The sequence below is a fragment of the Hemicordylus capensis genome, chromosome 1 (genome assembly GCF_027244095.1).
Source record: "Hemicordylus capensis ecotype Gifberg chromosome 1, rHemCap1.1.pri, whole genome shotgun sequence".
Lineage (NCBI taxonomy): Eukaryota > Metazoa > Chordata > Lepidosauria > Squamata > Cordylidae > Hemicordylus > Hemicordylus capensis.
Window position 1 is genome coordinate 246,149,648 of NC_069657.1, and position 21,418 is coordinate 246,171,065.

At 44.6% G+C, this 21,418-nt stretch overlaps 1 protein-coding gene across 9 annotated transcripts in view; it reads left to right on the forward strand.

Annotated features, from left to right (window-relative positions):
* Window positions 1–21,418, forward strand: part of SUPT3H (SPT3 homolog, SAGA and STAGA complex component) — a 376,915-nt gene that overhangs the window by 266,561 nt on the left and 88,936 nt on the right. For all 9 annotated transcript variants that reach the window (XM_053284109.1, XM_053284108.1, XM_053284106.1 and 6 more), the window contains one exon: window positions 13,783–13,858. In XM_053284109.1, coding sequence (XP_053140084.1) covers window positions 13,783–13,858 — 76 coding nt within the window. The remainder of the gene's footprint in view (window positions 1–13,782; window positions 13,859–21,418) is intronic.

Consider the following 21,418-nt stretch of genomic DNA (forward strand, 5'->3'; position numbering starts at 1 on the left):
TGTCTTGCTTTTGTTATGGGTCATTGACTGCAATAAAGATCCATTCATTCCTAATGTTTCAAGGTTGCAAAGCATTTGTGAACTGTTAGGAAATGTGTTTTAATATTTGATCTGAGAAATGTGTTCCCCACCCCCAAACACAAAATCAAGAAATGATTATTTTTCCTGTTGCCTTTCACTGGGTGCAAAAGGACCTTAGCCCAGAATACTTGTAAAGACGATATTCTTCTGATTATTTCAAGTAAGTGCAGTAAAGAATGAACTCTTAATTGGAATGTGAAATTTAAAGACTGTTGAAGATTTTCCTCAACATGACTTTCTTTATAAGAAATTGCCTCTGTTTGCTAATGAGCAGGAGTCATATTAAACTTTCAGTATAGTCAGAATTTTCAGAGCCCTCTAGCTGAACTCCCAGCTCCCATTATAGAGCTTCATAAATCAGAGCCTGATGGCTCTTTCTCTCCATTTGTCCCATTGTATATATGCATGCGCAGATGAAATCTGCCCTTGTTTTCAGATTTAATCCAATATGAGATTCCCATGTCCAATACTATGTGTTAAGTATTTCTCACACAGGTTGCAAGATGTTTGGTACATTTATAGTGTGCTTTTCAATTGAAATTTCCCCCAAAGTGACTTTCAGTTAAAGTGGTGTTTTGAAAGGGAGTTGGCATCTGCATTCTTTCATTTCTAAAAAGAAAACAAAAACACTACCTGAGGTGAGTATTACTGTGTATCTCCCAAAGATGTCCGTCTTGCTGTATGTTTAATTATTTTATCTAAAAGGATTATATTCCACCTTTCAATTTATAGACTGCACAAGGCAGTTAACATTATTATTTAAAGTAGTTCATTATTAAAACATTACTAATGCAATATCAAAAATAAAGCAGAGAATAAAATGAGCCACATTTACAAATATTTATTTGAAATCTCTAATTTATTAACCTGTATTTAAAATATCTAACTATGTATGAGATGTTTCTGAAATTTGACCCAAATTAGTCTTGCTGGCACACTGGGCTAGATATAATGCTCTGCATGTTGATAGTGCTGAGAAATGCTTATATTTTAAACAATACATTTCTTGACATTTGCTTCCATAGAATGTTGGTTAGATAATAGTCATAAGTGAAACTTTATGAAGGGTTCAGTGCTAAGACAACAGTGAATCTTATCTCCTGAAAGTAAATGTGGGGTATGACAAAGAGAACAAAAGTCCGTGATCTCACATAAATATGTTATTTCTATGGAGTGTTCTTACTAGAATCTTTAAAATGTCTTGACAAAAATGTCTCTCCTAATGTGTTGTTTTAAAATAGTGTATTACTTAAGCAAATATTTAAATATTAAATTAGCTTTTCTGTATGCTTGATGTGAATATAATTCTGCCTGCCTGCCAAGTATGTCAAAACCCCAAGCCTACTTTCGTTTGCCAGGGTAAATGTTTATTTTGTTTTCCCACATAATGTGCTCTTTAAAGTGTCACCAACATACCAAATCTGATTGCTTTTTAATAGAGACATGGTGAGGCTTTTTCCCTTCTTTTTTTGCTTTCATTAGGAAACAGGATAAATTATCAGTAAAGCCCATGCTAATGAATCCACATACAGTCACCAGTCTTTGCACTCCTTTCCCCCTTCCACCCTGTTGGACTCTCCCCTGAATCCCAGGATAAACATTCATCAGAACAATTGTGTTGTTATATTAATACTTGAATCTCATTTTCTTATATATTTAGAACATTATGAAACAGTGGTCTGATCATGAGGACTATGCAAACTTTTGCTTTCCACTGCAGTCTGACAGTTGCATTTTATGAATACTCCTTGGTTGTTTCCAGAATCATAACTTGTCTGTGCATGGTAGATTCTTTCAAAGATGTTATTTGGGAATGAGGCGGGATAATTATGGACACAGTGGGATGCAAACAACTTTATAGCTTTCTCCTTGGTTTTTGGTTTACATAGGTTTGTTTTTAAGAGGGTTTCACTTTGCATTTCAGGTTGGAATAAATCCTCAAAATTAGTGTCCTCCAACCCTACCCATAACAGCCATCTCCAACTTTCCTTCTCTGCAACTTTAATGAGCTTACCATTCCATGATGTGAATTGAGCTAGTCCCATTGAAATAGTTAAAGACTTCATGCATTGTGTTCTATATTTTTAAGCACCAACTATTTTCAAATGAAAGCCACACTAGAAAAAGTGTTCATGCTTCAATCAGATAAAAATTAGGTTGAGAATAAACGATTCTTCAGACTTCCCAAGCCCATCAAACTCACCCCTCGAGGTGGGATGGGAAATTGGCATCCGTGTCCTAATAGGAGATGCCTCCTCCCCAGTCCTGTGGGAATCAATGCAGAAATTAAATTGGGCAGACCAGAATTTGCTGTACCTTCTGGCACTTTTTAACCCAACACCAATAATCTTCTGCGCAAGTGAATGTACAAAAATTCTCATGTGTGCAACCTGTTGCTGATTTGAGGACTTGGGGTTATTAATCACTAATTTGATAATGGCAATAGAAAGGGAATAGAACAAAACATCTGTGACTCTCAGCATAAACCACACATAGGGAACTTTAATTAATACCAAGGTAAACTCTTTGAGCTTCCTCCTTCTCAAACCAAATTGGAGTAGGACTGGAAATTCAAAATTCAAAGAGTATTTCAGAGTTCCTTCAAAGGAGAAATTTTGGAGAATTTTCTCAGATGGTTTCTCTATAATATTAGGTTGGGATGAATAGACTCTGAGAATTCAGTCAACCTCACCAGTTCAGTGTGGGTCTACCACTTATCCAGGTCTTGGCTTGTAGAAGAAGAAAAATTCCACTGGCCTCAGGATCCTATTACTCCTTAAAATATTGCGTCCCTTTCAGGAATCCTATATCCCCTTGAAGTGGGGCTTGCCCCACAGCCAGTGGGCCAATTCAGACATGTCATGGAACCAGGATTAAATCCAGGCTTCATATAATGTCCCCTAGCCTTGGGAGCAAGCCCACTGCCCCCCTATTTGCTTGTGAGAGTCAAAATAATTCTACTTCTGATTCTTCATATCCACATAAAGCAATCCAGGCCAAAGTTTCAAAGTAAGGGCCCCAAGTTCAGATCTTGGTTTATACTGGCCGCATTCACATGTCATGTAAAACTGCAGTTAAATGGGACAGAGGTTTGAATTCGCAAACATCCAAATATGTGCAATTGTGGTTTTGCAGCAAAAGCCACCTGAGGTTTGCCTTACCAAACCCCAATTTGAACCTTCATTTTGTAGTGAGTCTCGCCACCGTGGCCTGAGGGTTTTTTTGGCGGCAGCATTATGTGAACACCGCCATAACCGTGGTTTCATGCAATTTCTGTAACTGCAATCATAGAGAGGGTGGCACAGACCTGCCTGGGATTGCACTCACTCCATGCTTCTCACTGGCCGCTTCTCCAAGCACTTGCCCCACCCCCTGCCTCCAATCCAACAATGCAGTTAGAACATAAAAACAGCCCTGCTGGATCAGGTCCAAGGCCCATCTAGTCCAGCATCCTGGACTAGCAACACAATGGCCCACCAGAAGCCACAGGCAGGAGTGGAGGGCGTACCCTCTCTCTTGCCATTACTCCCCTGCAACTGGTACTCAGAGGCATCCTGCCTTTGAGGCTGGAGGTGGCCCACAGCCCTCTGACTGGTAGCCATTGATAGACCTCTCCTCCTTCATGAAGTTATCCAAACCCCTCTTAAAGCCATCCAGGTTGTTGGCTGTCACCACATCCTGTGACAGAGAGTTCCACAAGTGGCTCACGCGTTGTGTGAAAAAGTACTTCCGTTTGTTGGTCCGAGACCTCCTGGCAAGCAATTTCATGGAGTGACCCCTGGTTCTAGTGTTGTGTGAGAGGGAAAAGAATTTCTCTCTCTCCACTTTCTCCACACCATGCATGATTTTATAGTCCTCTATCATGTCTCCCCGCAGTCATCTTTTTTCTAAACTAAAAAGCCCCAGGTGTTGTAGTCTTGCCTCCTAAGAAAGGTGCTCTAGGCTACTGATCATCTTGGTTGCCCTCTTCTGTACCTTCTCCGGTTCTACAATGTCCTTTTTAAGATGTGGTGACCAGAATTGTACGCAGTACTCCAAGTGTGGTCGCACCATAGTTTTGTATAAGGGCATTATAATGTTAGCAGTTTTATTTTCAATCGCCTTCCTAATAATCCCTACCATGGAATTGGCCTTTTTCACAGCTGCCGCACATTGAGTCGACACTTTCAACGAGCTGTCCACCATGACCCCAAGATCCCTCTCCTGGTCCGTCACCGACTACTCAGATCCGATCAGCATATACTTGAAGTTGGGGTTTTTCGTCCCAGTGTGCATCACCTTGCACTTGCCAACATTGAAGTGCATTTGCCATTTTGTCACCCACTCACCCAGTCTGGAGAGATCCTTTTGGAGCTGATCACAATCTGTTTTGAATTTCACTACCTGAAAGAGTTTGGTATGATCTGCAAATTTGGCCACCTCACTGCTTACCCCTGCTTCTAGATCATTTATGAATAAATTAAAAAGCACCGGTCCCAATACAGATCCCTGGGGGACCCCACTTCTTAACTTCCCTCCATTTTGAAAACTCTCCATTTATACCTACCCTCTGTTTCCTGTCCTTCAACCAGTTAGCAATCCACACATGTACTTGTCCCCTTATCCCATGACCGCTAAGTTTCCTCAGCAGTCTTTGATGAGGAACTTTGTCAAAAACTTTTTGGAAGTCCAGGTAGACTATGTCTCTCCCCCCCCCCCCAATTCAATTTTTATTAATTTTAACAATAGTAATATTGTCATTCATTACAAATACACACAAAAGGGTGGACTTCCCACACACATCTCTTCGTGAATCAACAGCTAAGTTTCCTCAGGAGTCTTTGATGAGGAACTTTGTCAAAAGCTTTTTGGAAGTCCAGGTAGACTATGTCAACTGGATCACCTTGATGCACACACTTGTTGACACTCTCAAAGAAGTCCAAAAGGTTGGTGAGGCAAAATTTACCTTTGTGGAAGCCATGCTGGCTCACTCCCAGCAGGGCCTGTTCTTCTAGGTGCTTTACAATCTTATCCTTGAGGATGCTTTCCATCAATTTCCCTGGAACGGACATTAGGCTAACCGGCCTGTAATTTCCCGGATCGCCCCAAGACCCCTTTTTGAAAATCGGTGTTACATTTGCTACTCTCCAGTTCTCTGGTACAGAACCTGATTGCAAGGAAAAGTTATATATTGTAGCAAGGAGGTCGGCAATTTCACATTTGAGTTCTTTGAGGACTCTTGGATGGATGCCATCCGGCCCTGGTGATTTGTTAGTTTTCAGTTTTTCCAGACAGTTTAGAACATCATCTCTTCTCACTTCTTTCTCACTCAGCTCTCTAACCTCCATCTCTAAAGAGCCTGGTTCAGGAACTGATATATACTCTGCCGTGAAGACAGTTGCAAAGAACTCATAACGCTTCTCTGCAACCTCCATATCCTCCTTAATAATCCCTTTTACTCCTTCATTGTCTAACTAGTGTTTTTAAGCCCATTGGATAACGGGCGCTAGTGGAGCTGTGCGCTCCGGACCCCGCTGCCATTCCCCCTCCTGCCACCCACCGCCGCCCGCGGCTCCGGCCGGGCCCACCGCTGCCCGGGCCCACCGCCGCATCCAGTTTCCCCCGCCGCCTCGTCTGGCGGCCATGTTGGGCGGCCAGAAGCGGCCGCCCCGAAGAAGCCGGGTAAGCGGTGGCGCGGCCAGGCCTCGGCCATGGCTCTGCCGCGCCGCGTCCTCTGGCCGAGGCAGTGGCTTTGCCGCCGCCTCGGCCAGTGTCCCCCGCCGCCGCATACTCGGCTTCTTCGGGGCGGCCGCTTCTGGCCGCCCAACATGGCTGCCGGGTGCTGGCGGTCGTGTCTCCCTTGCTCTGTTCTGGGCATGCGCTCCGCACATGCCCAGAACAGGCCAGGGAGGCACGGACACCAAGCCTTTTATTAGAGAGGATGGTCCAACTGCCAACCTGGCAGGTTTCCTGCTTCTGATGTATGGAAAGAAGTTTTTGGTATTCCCCTTGATACTTTTGGCTATATGTTCCTCAAACTCTCTTTTTGCCTCCCTTATTGTCACCTTGCATTTCTTTTGCCAGAGCTTGTGTTCCTTTTTGTTCTCTTCATTTGGACAGGCCTTCCAATTTCAGATGGAAGTCATCTTCCCTTTTATGGCTTCCTTGACGGTACCTGTTAGCTATGCTGGCATCCTCCTGGACTTAGTGGTACCTTTCCTCCTTTTGGGTATACAATATAACTGGACTTCTAGTATTGTGGTTTTGAGTAAACTCCATGCATTCTGGAGCGAAGTGACTCCTGATTTTCCCTTTCAGCTTTCTTTTCACCATACTCCTGATTTTAGAGAAATTTCCTCTTCTGAAATTCAAAATGTCTGTGTTAGACGTCCTTGGTGATTCTCTCCCCGCATGTATGCTGAATTTGATGGCACTATGGTCACTGTTCCCTAAAGGGTCGATGGCCCTGACATCACACACCAGGTCCTGGGTGCCAATCAGAATTAGGTCCAAGGTCACCTTCTCTCTGGTTGTTTCCTAGACCAACTGTTCTAGGGCATAGTCATTTAGCGTATCTAGAAATTAGACCTCTCTGTCCTGACCTGACTGTGAATTTACCCAGTCTATGTGTGGGTAATTGAAATCACCCATAATTACAGCCCTGCCTCTCCTTAATGCCTCCCTGATTTCCTGCTGCAACTCCCAGTCACTGTCAGCGTTTGATCCGGAGGGCGATAGCACGTCCCCAGTAGCACATTCCCCTTCAGGCCTTGTATGGTTTCCCCACATGGTTTCTGTGGAGGACTCCAGTCCACCTAGGTTTTCTAGCTTGTTAGATTCTATCCCTTCTTTAACATACAGTGCTACTCCTCCTCCAAGGTTCCCCTCCCTGTCCTTTCTATAGAGTTTATACCCAGGGATGACAGTGTCCCACTGGTTCTCACTATTCCACCATGTTTCTTTTATGCCCACTATATTTATTTCTGCATTAGCAACCAAGTACTCCAGCTCACCCATCTTGGTTCGGAGGCTTCTGGCATTGGCATATAAGCACCTATACGCTGAGTCTCTCACCTTGTGTATGCTATTCTTTTGACTCTTTGACCTGCTGGCACAGGCTCCCGTCTGCTCTTTATGCGGCTCTGCTCTGTCCCCTTCTGTTTTATCTGAATCCTTTGCACCCGCACACTTTAAGGGATGGCTTTTGCTGAACAGGATACTGCCCAACTCCCATCGGCTGTTCCCCAGGTGTCATTTTAAAAGCAGCTCTGCAACATTTTTTATTTTAAGAGCCAGCAGTCTGGTTCTATCTTGGTTCAAGTGCAGCCCATCCCTTTTATACAGGCCTTGCTTGCCCCCAAATGTATTCCAGTGCCTAACAAATCTAAACCCTTCCTTCTGGCACCAAGATCTCATCCACACATTGAGACTCCTCAGCTTTGCCTGTCTCACTGTACCTGCGTGTGGGACAGGTAGCATTTCTGAGAATGCTACCTTGGGGGTCCTGAACTACAAAATGCTACCTATCAGCCTAAATTTGGCTTCCAGGACCTCCCGACTACATTTCCCCATCATGTTGTTGTTATTGTTGTTATTTTTAAATTTATATCCCGCTCTTCCTCCAGGAAGCCCAGAGCGGTGTACTACATACTTGAGTTTCTCTTTCACAACAACCCTGTGAAGTAGGTTAGGCTGAGAGAAAAGTGACTGGCCCAGAGTCACCCAGCTAGTTTAATGGACTAGTTTAATGGAACTCAGGTCTCCCCGGTCCTAGTCCAGCACTCTAACCACTACACCATGCTGGCTTTCGTTGGTGCCATATACCACCGTTGGTGCCATATACCGCCCTGAGCCATTTTTTGAAGGGCAGTATAGAAATCGAATGAATGAATGAATGAACGTGCACCACGACAGCTGTCTCCTCCCCAGCACTGCCTAAGAGCCTATCTAGACGCTACGTGATGTCCGCAACCTTCGCACCAGGCAGTCAAGTCACCATGCAGTCAACACATGGGTCACAAACCCATCTCTCTATCCCTCTAATGATTGAGTCACCCACTACAAGGAGCCCCCCACCCTCCAGAGGAGTATCCCCTGTGTGAAAGGATATGGGCTCATCATCCATGGAAGGTGTCCCTTCTAAAGGAGCATTTCCCTCTTCCTCAGACCGCTGTCCTCCTTGCCCAAGACCTTCATTCTCCCTGACAGCAGAGGAGCTACCAGCCCCGGAGTGGGATGCCTCTATCACATCCCTGAGGGTCTCGTCCACATGCCTCTCTGTCTCTCTGAGTTTCTCCAGATCCGCCACCTTGGTCTCAAGGGAATGAATTTGTTCCCTGAGAGCCAGGAGCTCCTTGCACCGAGCACACATCCATTACTTCTGCCCACGGGGCAAATAGTCATACATGTGACACTCTATGCAATACACTGGGAAGTGCCCCTTCCCCTGCTGACTTTCTATCTTCATACTGGTTTTGGTTGGCTGTTTACAGTAGTTAGAGATAGTTTATTCGAAGTAGTTTATTATCTGTTTATTAGATAGTTTATTAGAAGGATAGGTCTCAGCTGTAATGGTCAGCTATTTATCTGTCCAAACAGCCTTTCCCAAGAATATGAGGAATATGAGGAAGGGATTTGTACTTACATTCTCTTCTCCACCAGGTTGCTTGTGATCACAGGGCCTTGTTCCAAACTCCCCCACACACTTCCCGCTAAACTCCTGCAAAACTCCTACGTCCTTTTTGCTATCCCTGTTTGCTATATTCTCGGGCCTTCACCTCTTATGTAGAGTCGCCTTTCAACTGAGACACAGGATGTGAGTCAAAGGAATGTGGGGCCTCTCCCAGCCCTAGCTGACTCCACTCCCTCCAGGCTGGGACAACAAAGTAAAGCACTGGAGTTTCATAGCCCTAGCAAATCCTAGCCCTGGGAAATTCTAACCCTAGCAAATAACACACAGAGAGAGAGAGAGAAAGAGAGAGAGAGAGATTAAGACCTACACCTCAAAGAGAAACAGCCCCTGAAAATCTCCCTGTTAGTTTGTTTTGAAGGGGGAAAGGCTAGATGTTTAGAAAAGCTTGCTCACCTTCTCAGCTGTGTCTGCTCTTCACAGAGTTGCCTTACAACTCTCTGGCAATATGGATGATGCCACATTTCATCCCAAGCTTGGCAGCCTGTCACACAGCAGAGTCACACAGGGGCATGCCCTCTTCCCACTCTGTTCCTCCCCCCACTTGCAATCTAGAGAGAAAGAGAATAGTATAACAAGATGGGTACTATGTGCTTTGCTCTCTGGAAATGAAGCGACAAGATGTATGTTCACAAACACATGTATTTGAGATGGCATCTTAAGTAGGGCAATCCCATTAGAGAAGGCAACATATGGCAGGGCGGCACCACCTGTGGTTGGGTTTAAATGGCAGCCGCATCCAGGAATTCTTGAATGGCTCTGCTCTATTTTTTGCACAGTGATGGTGGTGGGGAACGGGGACCCAGCCCCTTCCTCTTGGGGAACATGTGTAGTCCCTAGGTTTACTCACAAAAAGGGCCGGGCAGCAGGATCAGCATTGTCCCCCATGAAAGGAGTGATTCCTCATCTGTGGTGGAGACTGATGCTGCTACTGAGCGGACTGCTCACTCATGGGAGACCATGGGGATACCCCTTCACAACTCATGAGAAGAACTGTCTGTGGGGACAGGGGTGTCGAGCTGAATCACTAATAATATGTGATTACATTCTGTTCTCCCACAGACTCCTCTCTCATTCCATGGAGTTTCATGCCATGGAGGGCTGGCTGGCAGATGCTGTTCAGCCTGGTTGCTCGATACAAGAAACCCATAGGATCAGGTTGCCTGGCAACAGATTTCCCTGTCTTGGCAATTGCCACAAGGAAACTTTCAAAGTGTGCCCTCTGCCAGACTGTCTGCACATTTGAACTTGTCCATCTTTATTTTTGCCCAAAGTTGCAATCCCACTCTCTTTGGGTTGCTGGATATCGGGGCTCCTCTCTCCCACAATTCCCCACAGCAGCAGATCTGCATATGCCACAACACCAGTCTGAACCTGGGAAATCTGAAGGAGCGTAAAGTTCTGTCCCCAGTCCTCGTGTTTCCCCAGTCTGCCCATCCAGCTACGCCCGGGACACATGGAGCATCAAAATCTCCATGTGCCTTGGAATCTGAGGACCACATGTACACTGGTATTTAAAGATGGCAGTATTTTAGCCACACTTTACATGTTTGTTGCAGGAAGCCCTAGTATAATATTGTTGTAGCTGCAGCAGGCTTGTAACGTATGGATCGACTGAGAGTGCTTTAAAAAGCTGAAGTGAGAAACTAGTGCCAGTTTAATCCTCATGTTGGGACTGGAGACTATGATTATTTATTATTTATACCATTTCTATACCACCCTTCCCAAAATGGCTCAGGGCAGTTTACACAGGGAAGGAAGGAAGGAAGGAAGGAAGGAAGGAAGATGCCTCCCTCTCCCCAAAGGGCTCACAGTCTAAAAAGAAACATAAGACAGACACCAGCAACAGTCACTGGAGGTACTGTGCTGGGGGTGGATAGGGCCAGTTACTCTCCCCCTGCTAAATAAAGAGAATCACCACGGTAAAAGGTGCCTCTTTGCCCAGTTAGCATTAGTAGATATATGAATCTTTTCAGACAATTGTCACTGAAAAAGAAAATTGTCACTGAAAAAATCTGTCATGCTCTAGTCAAAATGTGTTTGGCAAAAGTACAAGACTGATCAGATATTGGCAAAACTAATACCTGACACTTCATCTTTCAATCAAAACGCAGTACTACAACCACATGGGAATATTTGTCTACACTTCTCCCATTCATCGACATGACACTTTTGAAATGAATAATCGGATTTAATCTTTCCAGTCAGGCACACAGACGATTTCAATGATATCTTATTGATCATCTTTTGCAAATTTTATTGTGATATATAAATATATTTATTATATGAAATGTAGTCCGGATAGTTTTCAACCATACAGTTTTACCACTGTTACTATATTAAAATATTAGCATACAGTATTTGGATTCTTTCTTGAGGATTTGATAAATCCATCAAGGTTAGAATGAGTCATCTGTCTGTCATGTTCGATAGATGCTTGAAGACCTCGTAGGCGATACTAGACAATGGGATGGAAGTGTGAAGGGATGGGAGTTTTAGCAGTATCTTCCTGATGAAAAAGCTAGAGGGTGATTGTGAGTCCTAGTTTTTTGTAGCTCACCTAGCTGAGTAAGCTATGGTTGAACTTCCTGAATTCATCCCAGTTTCCCTAAGAGAGAAACAATCACCTATGGATATTCCCACAAACAAGAAATAATCTCAGGGAGAAGGGAAAGAAACATCCCCTGATGCTTCATTTTCCTCTAGGAGTCTTTTCAGGTTGAGATCTTATCTTGCCTTTGGAATAAATGATATTTTTCTGATGTGGAAAAGATTCAGTTATACAATGTGCATGTATAAACCATCTGCATGACATCAAAGACTGATACTTCTTACATACGCATTCAAACTAATGGATAGGACAGAAAGAGCATTCAGCTTTATAATGCAAGGATAAGTGAGAGATAACAAAGAATTGCCTGTGTATCTGTTCTTTATTGCCAAATCTGCACTTTTATCACAACATCCATCAATCTGTCACAAAATGTTTCATTAGCTTCAGCATAAAACCCAAAGTGTGTCTAATCTTTAAAATGGTTTATGCCCTACTGCCCTTTTTCCTTTGGTTTCCACTTTAAGTTGAAAGTAGATTTAAGAAGAGCAGGTCAGTTAAATTGCATAATGAAAGTGCTGAGGTAAGTTTTAAGACTTAGAGGGTTTGAAATGAAACTTTCAACTCTGTGATATTTAACTACGTTATAGTGCCTTTTTTGTTTCTCTGTTCATTAAAAGCAGATTTTGTTCAGATACATTAACTAGGGCTGCCATGTTCAATAGATGTTTTCGTTCACAGCCTCTGTGCAATCCCATATTTGGGAAAATACTTGCATAGTCACAGTGCAGAAATTTCTAGAGCTCTGAGGAACCATTTTTACCTGTTACCTGGCTTACGTATTTGTTCATCTTGTGCATGAACCAGAAGAAGGGTGTGGGTTTCCTATTCCCTTCCCTTGTACCAACCACAGAAAGACTGAATACTTAATGTAAGCTGGACTGTAAGCAAGCACATACAACGAAGGGCTGGCAGGGTCTACCATGGCAAAGGGGATCAATCATAGTTCCTGGGCATGGGTTTCCTTTGTATTTGCATTCATGCGTCTCCCTTTGAGAAAAGATTTGAACAAGAAACTATGGTAATATGGAGACCTATATGAATGGGGCACATTGACTGGATTGGACACATTGCATGGTTTTTCTTATAGGATAGCAAGCTGTATGTCGTACTCATTGTGCTGTCCATACAATGATGGATCCTTCAGAATTAGGAAAGTATGATGCCCTAATAAAGGTTTCATCATGTATATGTCAAACAGTGGGGGTATGTAGCCATGCTGCCTATATTTTTACTCAAAATTTAGAGGTAGGAAACTTGCCACAGCTCCTATTTAATAATGATTGTAATTAAGTCACCCTTTGGCCTGTTGCTTCCTACCTGCTGGAAAAAACCAAATAATGGGTTGAGATAAAGTTATTTCGGATGGAGCCAAATGCTTCTAAGGCATTGATCTTTTTTGTTTTTAGTGTTCTACTCTGTAAGAAGCACATAATGCTATCTACTTTTTTTCAAAATGACACTTATGCTGCAAATGCCAGCTTCTATCTATTGCATCCTTCAGTGTGGTCCAAAGAAAGCATACAGATTATTTTTATCTATCTATCTATCTATCAAACTTGTACACCGACCCAAACTTTTGTCTCTGGGAGATTAACAATAGCATAAAACAGTGAAATATATACAAAAACTTAAAACAATTTAACAATATAAAAATCACCTACAAATTAAAACCTTAAAAGTTTAAGGAGCTGAAAAAGCTTGGGTGAAGAGCTGAGTTTTCGAATGCTTTTTAAAAATTGTCAGAGATGTTGTAGATGTTGTTTATTTTGAATTGTATATGACAGTTTTGAAAAACTGTCACTTTACTGCGTAGCATGCTGCATAACTCCGCTATCTGAAAGATAAATTAATTTAAGCAGTTAGGCACTATGTTAAGATTCTTTCCTCTTCCCACCCCATTCCCATTTCAGCAGGGTCAGCTCTTCCATAAGGCAAGGTCAGGCCCTGCTGCCCCTGCCTTCCACTACAACAAATGCTGCCTCACCAAGCCTGCCTGTCCACTGCCTCTCCTTCCCCTCGCCCCATTACCTGCTCCCACCACTCCTCCTCAGGGTCTTCTCTTGGGTCTTGGGTTACTGGTGAGCAGCACGTACTGCCAGTGGGTGTAGGGGGAAAAGAGTGGGGTGTTCCACACACTGCTGTGATGGAGTCATGACATAGTTGTGGAACCAGTTGCACACAATTTAGGCAAGGAATGTTGAATAACACCAGTCTCAGTCTCATCTGGATATAGGATTATCCTTTCAAGCTCAAGGCTCCCTCTCCTGAATGGGTTTTAACTTACGTGACTAAAGTGAGTCTGCACTGGACTGGCTTACCTGGACTTTTAAGCCTGTGGTTGTAAGAGTTTTGTAGATGTTGTTTATTTTGAATTGTATATGAATAAATGAATAACACATGTTTATATTTTCTTTTTTAGAGGGCAGAAAGACAAACACGAATGATGGATTCAGCACAGTATGCAGAATTTTGTGAAAGCCGTCAGCTGAGCTTTTGTAAGTTGTGTGCCATAATAATTGTGCTATATCGGACTATGATTTTAGATATGCTGATCCAACTGGCAAGCTAATGTGTTGTAACCAGTTAGATTCAATGTGGAGCATTGTACTTAGGTGTATTTGCGCATGCGCACACACAGAACAACCTTTGCTTTTTAGATACCGGAGGAAGAAGCAATCTTTATCTCATGCTCAGGACATGGAGAATTTGTAGGAAAATGATTTGCAAAAGCAGGTGTGGCTTTATCCATGGCAGTGCCCTCACTGATGGCTAGGGGCATAGGTTTTAAAGCAGGAGGAAGTAACTTGCCTAGGAAGCAAGAGGTTGCTGGTTCGAATCTCCACTGGTATGTTTCCCAGACTATGTATATCAGGCAGCAGCAATATAGGAAGATGCTGAAAGGCATCATCTCATACTGCGCAGGAGATGGCAATGGTAAACCCCTCCTGTATTCTACCAAAGAAAGCCACATGGCTTTGTGATGGCCAGGAGTAGACACTGACTCGACGGCTCAACTTTACTTACTTTATTCAGGCAGAAGTCGGAGCCAGGAATTGAACCAAGGCTCAGAGAATAAGCCAAGAATAAGAAACTAGAGCCTGTGAATATGATGAATATTTATATGCCACTTTTCAACCAAAGTTCCCAAAGTGGCTGGCTTAGAAATAAATAAAATGGTTCCCTTATCCCCAAAGATTTCACAATCTTTAAAAAGACACATAAGATAGAGACCAGCAACAGCCACTGGAGGGATGCTGTGCTAGGGATGGATGGGTCTAGTTATTATTATTTATTATTATTATCACATTTTATATCCCGCTCTTTCTCCAAAGAGCCCAGAGCAGTGTACTACATCCTTAAGTTTCTCCTCACAACAACCCTGTGAAGTAGGTTAGGCTGAGAGAGAAGTGACTGGCCCAGAGTCACCCAGCAAGTATCCTGGCTGAGTGGGGATTTGAACTCAGGTCTCCCCAGTCCTAGTCCAGCACTCTAACCACTACACCACGCTGGCTCTCCCCCTGCTAAATAAGTAGAATCACTTCTTGTCCCAGCAGTGTTTTAGCCCAGAGAAAGTAGTTCTTTCTGGTAAGGTGAACCAGTGACCAGCCTGGATGGGTAATGTCACTCTGGAGCCGAGAAACCATATATTATCTAGGGAATGCTCTTACTCTATGGCCTTGGTGGCTTACCACTTGAGGCAGCAGTTCCCAGATCAGTAAGTTCTTATTTCTAGCCTCAGTAGCACCTAGCAAAGGGGGTTAAAAACAATGGCCAACATTCAGACTAGCCCTCCACCAATATGCCAGTGTTTTCTGTTGCATGTGGTGTGGGGATGGGGGCGTGTGAGAGTTTTTGGCAATCTCCCTTTCCCTCTGCAGACAAATTAACATAGTTTACATCTAAAGACTAAATATAAACATAAAAACTATTTTAAAAGCTAATGTAAAACTATTTTAAAAGCTAATGTAAAAATGCTCTTCTTCAGATGTTAAAAGTTCAGTTTTAAAACTCATTGGCCAACATCCAGACTAGCCCTCTCCGGATGTACCAGGTTTTTCCATTGTGCAAAAGAGGAGGGGAGATTTTGAGGAATATCTCCTTCCCTCTGCAGTCACTTGTTCATGCTGAAACTATATTTCTGAGGGTGATGGGCCCTCAGGGAGATAATTCTAGAGGCAAAGGGAAGGGGATATTGCTCAAAATCCCACCGCCCCTTGCAGCTTTTTAAATTTCAACTATATTTTCTTTCTTAAATGAGAGAGAGAGAGCGCTCCAGATTTTGAGGGACAGCAATCAAGTACAGAACCCCTTTCTGAATAGGATGTCTAGTGCATGAATATCTGGTGGACATAGGGATGGGTGTGATCCCAGTAACTGACCATATTTGTCTTCCATGTAGTTAGAATTGCATTAGGTCAGTGGAGTTAGTAGTTCGACGGTATTTGTGGTTTGATGTTACATTTTCCCACACAAATCCCGGTGACTTTCATTCCATCCTGTGGGAAATGTTATATATTTGTGGGAAAAATTCACCTTGCTCCTCCCTCCAAAGATACCACCACCACCACCACCTGCAGTGTGCTTAGGATTATTGCTGCTATACTGCTTAGCTCCTTCCCTAAATAATATTTACTGTGTTATTTACCGTATAATACTGCATATCATTATACAAAATTATGGAAGTTAGGCTCTGCATAGACTATTTTGTGATGCTCTCAAATGTGTCTCATAATTGTGATTAGCTATACAGACAGAACTTACTGGCAAATGAAAAATTCAAAGGTGAATCATTCAGATACAGTAATCCCTCGACCTACGAACTACTCGACATCCGATGTTTTCGAGTTACGAGCGACAAAAAAGACCGGAAGTAGTTGCCGGTTTAGATTCAGCTTACTCGACCTACGAATTTTTAGATGTGGTTTCCTCGACTTACGAATGTTTCCAGACTTCCATGGTGCGCACTTCGACTTACGAAAATTTCGACCTCCGAACGTGCGTTCGGAATGGATTAAATACGTAAGTCGAGGGACCACTGTAGTGTTATAACATCATAGGAGTCAAAGCTCACTCTCTTTGCCTAATAAATGTTGTCAAGAGAGCAACATTATCAGTAGTTTTCAGTCAGTTTACATTCAAGGCACCCTTTGATTTGTCTGTTGATGCACCTCTGCCAGGGAAACCCATTATGCTGCAGACTGTTCTAGAGTGGGTTCTGTGGTGTGCACTCAGCTTCGTTCAGAGTGCGGACCTTGCCTATGGAGCTTTACTGCCTCTGCTTCAACTGAAGAAAGGTGTAAAACCTTCAGAGCAGTTGAGCTGCTCTGGAAGTTCCCTCTCTACATTAAATCCAAATGTACCAGTTCCTCTCTGGAGTTGAGCACCCCGCCAAAATGGTTCTGCAGTTTTCCTGGATAAGCTAGCTGTGTCATGGCCTTGATTGGTTAACCTCCATAATGTCATTAAGAAACCTGTCCTTCAATTCTTGAAGTAGTTTTGCACTTAAGCCATTTCCTTTAAAAAAAAAAAAAAGTCAATACATTGACAAATAAATTCATCTATGTTTATGAGTTTATGATTTTTTAAATTAAAAAAAGAGATAACCCTCCTTGCACTAGATTTCCAAGCAAGACAGGGGAAGTAGGGATGGCAGCTCACCAAGATGAGTTGCAGTGGGGGGGAATGCAGCTGAGGTGTGGTGTGATTTAGGGTCCCCATGAGCAGCAATAACAGCAACAGCAACAACAACTACTATTACTACTTTATTTATTAGCCATAACAAATTGTTCTCCGAGTGGCTTGCAATTTAAAACATAGAATAAAATATGCAATTAAAACACACAAAACAAAAATTACAATAAAATGCAAATTCAAAATACAATACAAAAACATGTTAGAAACATTTTTAAAACCTATTTTAAAAATCCATTTTAAAAGGCCTGGGTGACAGGAAGGTCTTCACCTGGCATTTTTTTTAATTGTTACATTTATATATCGCCTTTCGTTAAAAGACAACCCCAAGGCGGTTTACAAAAGTTAAAACATACAATAAAAAGGCAATAAAAACATCAAGCTAAAAAATATAAAAACATATAAAACACAGGCATAAAAACAATACAAGAAGTAAAAACACACAGAAGCAGCAGTAAAAACGATTATGTAAAAGCCTGGGGGAAAAGCCAAGTTTTAACAAGCTTTCAAAAAGCCGTGATGGAGTCCGAGGAGCGAATGGCCACTGGGAGAGCATTCCAAAGTCTGGGAGCAGCAACAGAGAAGGCCCTGTCCCGAGTACACGACAGCCGGGCCTCTCTCATTGTCGGTACCTGGAGCAGGGCCCCCTCAGATGTCCTCGTCAAGCGGGCAGCAACCCTTGGGAGCAGGCGGTCCCTCAAATAGCCCAGGCCCAAACCATTAAGGGCTTTAAAGGTCAAAACCAGCACCTTGAATTGGACCCGGAAACGAACCCGGCAGCCAGTGCAACTCTTTTTCAGAATGGTGGTGATGTACTCCCAACGGGCAGCTCCGGATAAAACCCTCGCTGCCGCGTTTTGCACTAGCTGCAGTTTCCGGATATTCTTCAAGGGCAGCCCCACATAGAGCGCGTTACAGTAATCCAGCCGCGACGTGACTAAGGCATGGGTAACCGTGGCCAGATCTGCCTTCTCGAGAAAGGGACGCAGCTGGCGCACTAGTCGAAGCCGTGCAAAGGCACCCCTGGCCACCGCCTCCACCTGAGCTTCCAAAAGCAGAGCCGGGTCCAGTAGTACCCCCAAGCTGCGTACTTGTTCCTTCAAGGGGAGTGCAACCCCATCCAGAACCAGTAAAATCTCCTCATCCCGATTGGCTCTCCTATTGACCAACAGTACCTCCGTCTTATCCGGATTCAATTTAGGAGCAAGGGCGTTTAGAAGCAACCGTGTCAACAGCCCGGGCCATCTCTCCATTCCAGAGATCAACCAGGGCCTCGACAGGGTCACCAGCTCTGAACACTGGAAACTACCCGAGGGCCATCTGGAATCCAAGCGGATCCATAAGCCTCCGGGGGCGGACCATCCTAATCGGCCCACCACCCCTGCAGAGGGCAGACGGAGCAGTCAAACTAAACCCCACCAGATGATGATCTGTCCATGACAAGGGAGTGATCTCAAATTCCCCCACCTCCAGATCATTTATTTCCCGGTCGGCAAAAACCAGATCCAGAGTGTGTCCCGCCACGTGGGTAGGACCCGATACCAATTGAGACAGGCCCATGGTTACCATGGAGGCCATGAAATCCTGAGCCGCACCCACTAGGGGGGCCTCAGCGTGGACATTGAAATCCCCCAAAACAATAAGCCTGGGTGAACCCAAGGCTACCTCCGAGACCACCCCCGCCAGCTCAGGTAGGGAGACTGAAGTGCAGCGGGGTGGTCGGTACACCAGCAGAATCCCCAGCCTATCTCGGAGGCCCACCCTCAAGGACAAACACTCAAAATTCTGAGATTGCCTGACCGGGCACCTGGAAATGGAGAGGGTCTCTCGAAAGATGACTGCAACGCCTCCTCCCCGACCCTCGAGGCGGGGCTGCTGCACGATCTGGAAACCTGGAGGACAGAGCTGAGAGAGACCAACACCGCCCAGCGCATCCAACCAGGTCTCCGTCACACATACCAGGTCTGCACGCTCATCCACAATCAAATCATGGATGAGAGAAGTTTTTGCATTAACTGACCTGGCATTCAGCAGCAGCACCCTAATCCTCGAGGGAGTGTTCTCAGAGCTCCCTGGGGTCAGAGGGTTGGGAGAGGGGCCAGAAAAAGGAACAGGCCTCAATTGCCTGGACCGTTTTCCCCTGTAACGGCCTGCCCAACTCCCACCGCCATACCTCCCTCTTCCCGCTACCTGTGATATTGCTGCCCCCACTCCGTACCCAGTTTTTCGCTTTCCCAGACACATCTCCCCAGACTAACCCACCACAGCTTCTTGGCTTAATAAAAACCAGAACCAGACTTGTGCAATCTCTTGCTGGCTTCTTGATTGCAGGAAGAAGGATCTTGGGGGCAAAAGGAGAAAGGTCTTCTGGGCCCCAGGCAGCTCGCCCCACGGCTGAGAGCCACAACGACGAGAGCCCTTGTGCGCTCACCCTTCAGCTCGCGCCCTTGGGCCAGCTTGCCCTATATAGCAGTAGAGCCCCCAGCCACAGCAGCAGCAACAGCCCAAGGAGATCCTACACACCTGAGGAAAGGTGGGGCAGAGGGAAAGACAGCACAGTCAGTGCCCCACCCAAGCTGTTCCTTCTTTCTTCTTCCCAGAAGAATAGGCATCCAGAAGAACAGAGTGACAATGCCAGGGGAGCCTCGTTGGGGAGGCTGTTCCATAAACCGAATGCCACTACTGAAAATTCCCTCTCCCTAGTCGCTACCCACCTCTCCTCGTTTGGCGGTAGCACTTGGAGCAAGGCCTTTGAAGAAGATCTCAGGATCCAGGTCAGGACATTTGGGGCAAAGTGCTCTCACAGGTAACCCAGCCCCAAGCCATTTAGAGCTTTAAAGGTTAAAACTAGCACTTTGAATTGAGCCTGGAAACATAAGAACAGCCTTGCTGGATCAGGCCCAAGGCCCATCTAGTCCAGCATCCCGTTTCGCACAGTGGCCCACCAGATGCTGCTGGAAGCCACAGGCAGGAGTTGAGGGCATGCCCTCTCTCCTGCTGTTACTCGCCCGCAACCGGTACCCAGAGGCACCCCACCCATGAGGCTGGAGGTGGCCTACAGCCCTTCAACTAGTAGCCATCAATAGACCTCTCCTCCATGAAGTTATCCAAACCCCTCTTAAAGCCATCCAGGTTGTTGGCTGTCATCACATCTTGTGGCAGAGAATTCCACAAGCTGATTATGTGTTGTGTGAAAAAGTACCTCTGTTTGCTGATCCTAAATTCCTGGCAATCAATTTCATGTAGTGTTGTAGTGTTATGTGAGAGGGAGAAAAAATGATCTCTATCCACTTTCTCCACACCACATGTGGTTTTATAGACCTCTATCAAATGGACTGGAAAGCCAGTACAGCTGACAAAGAATTGGCATGATATGATCAAAATGCCCAGCCCCAGTTAATAGTCTTGCAGCCCTATTTTGGACCAACTGCAGTTTCCAGACCATTTTCAAAGGCAGCGCCATGTACAACACATAGCAGTAATCTAAATGAGAGGTTACCAGAGCATGGGTAGCTGTGGCCAGGCTATAGTTTCTACATCCAGGTAAGGTTGCAGCTGGCATATCAGCTGAAGCTGATAAAAGGCACTCCGAGCCACAAAGGTCACTTGAACCTCTAGTAACAGTGCTGGATCAGTGAGCACCCCCAGACTGCGAACCTGGTGCTTCATGGGGAGTGCAACCCCATCTAGAACAGGCTGAAAATCGTTCACCTGGACCAACAGTACTTCTGTCTTGTCTGGATTGAAGCTCAACTTGTTCACCGTCCTCCAGTCCATTGCCAGCACTGATTCAGGACAGTTACTGCCTCACCTGCATCTGATGAAAAAGAGATACAACTGAGTGTCACCTGCATAGTGACGACACCTCAAGCCAAATGATCTCTTCTGGAGTGGTGTCTCCCATACCCGATCCAGAAAGTGCTCTCCCTCTCCCCACCCCCATAGGTCATCCCACAGAGCAACCAAAGCCAGTGGTTGCAAAACCAGTCCAAAACCAGTCCTGCAGTACAAACTTAAATGGATCTAGATAGTCTGTTTTCTCCAAGAGTGTGTGGAGCTGGTCAGCCATCTCTCAGTCAAACTGCTTGCCCAGGAAGGGGATATTAGCCATAGGCTATGGTTATTAACATGCTCTGGGTCCATATTACTCCATTCGATCAGAAGAACAAAATAATTGAATAGTGGTATTTGCGTAAGGGATAAGGGCAGAGGAAGAGAGGTCAGCCACCTGCTTTTTGAACCAGGATATGGAAGAACTGGGATTGAGGGAGACATCAAGTTCATATTTCTCAGATATATGAATTCACCTCATTAGGGAGTTGTGTCACACGAGGTGAGAAAATTCAGTTGTAGATGATGAGCAA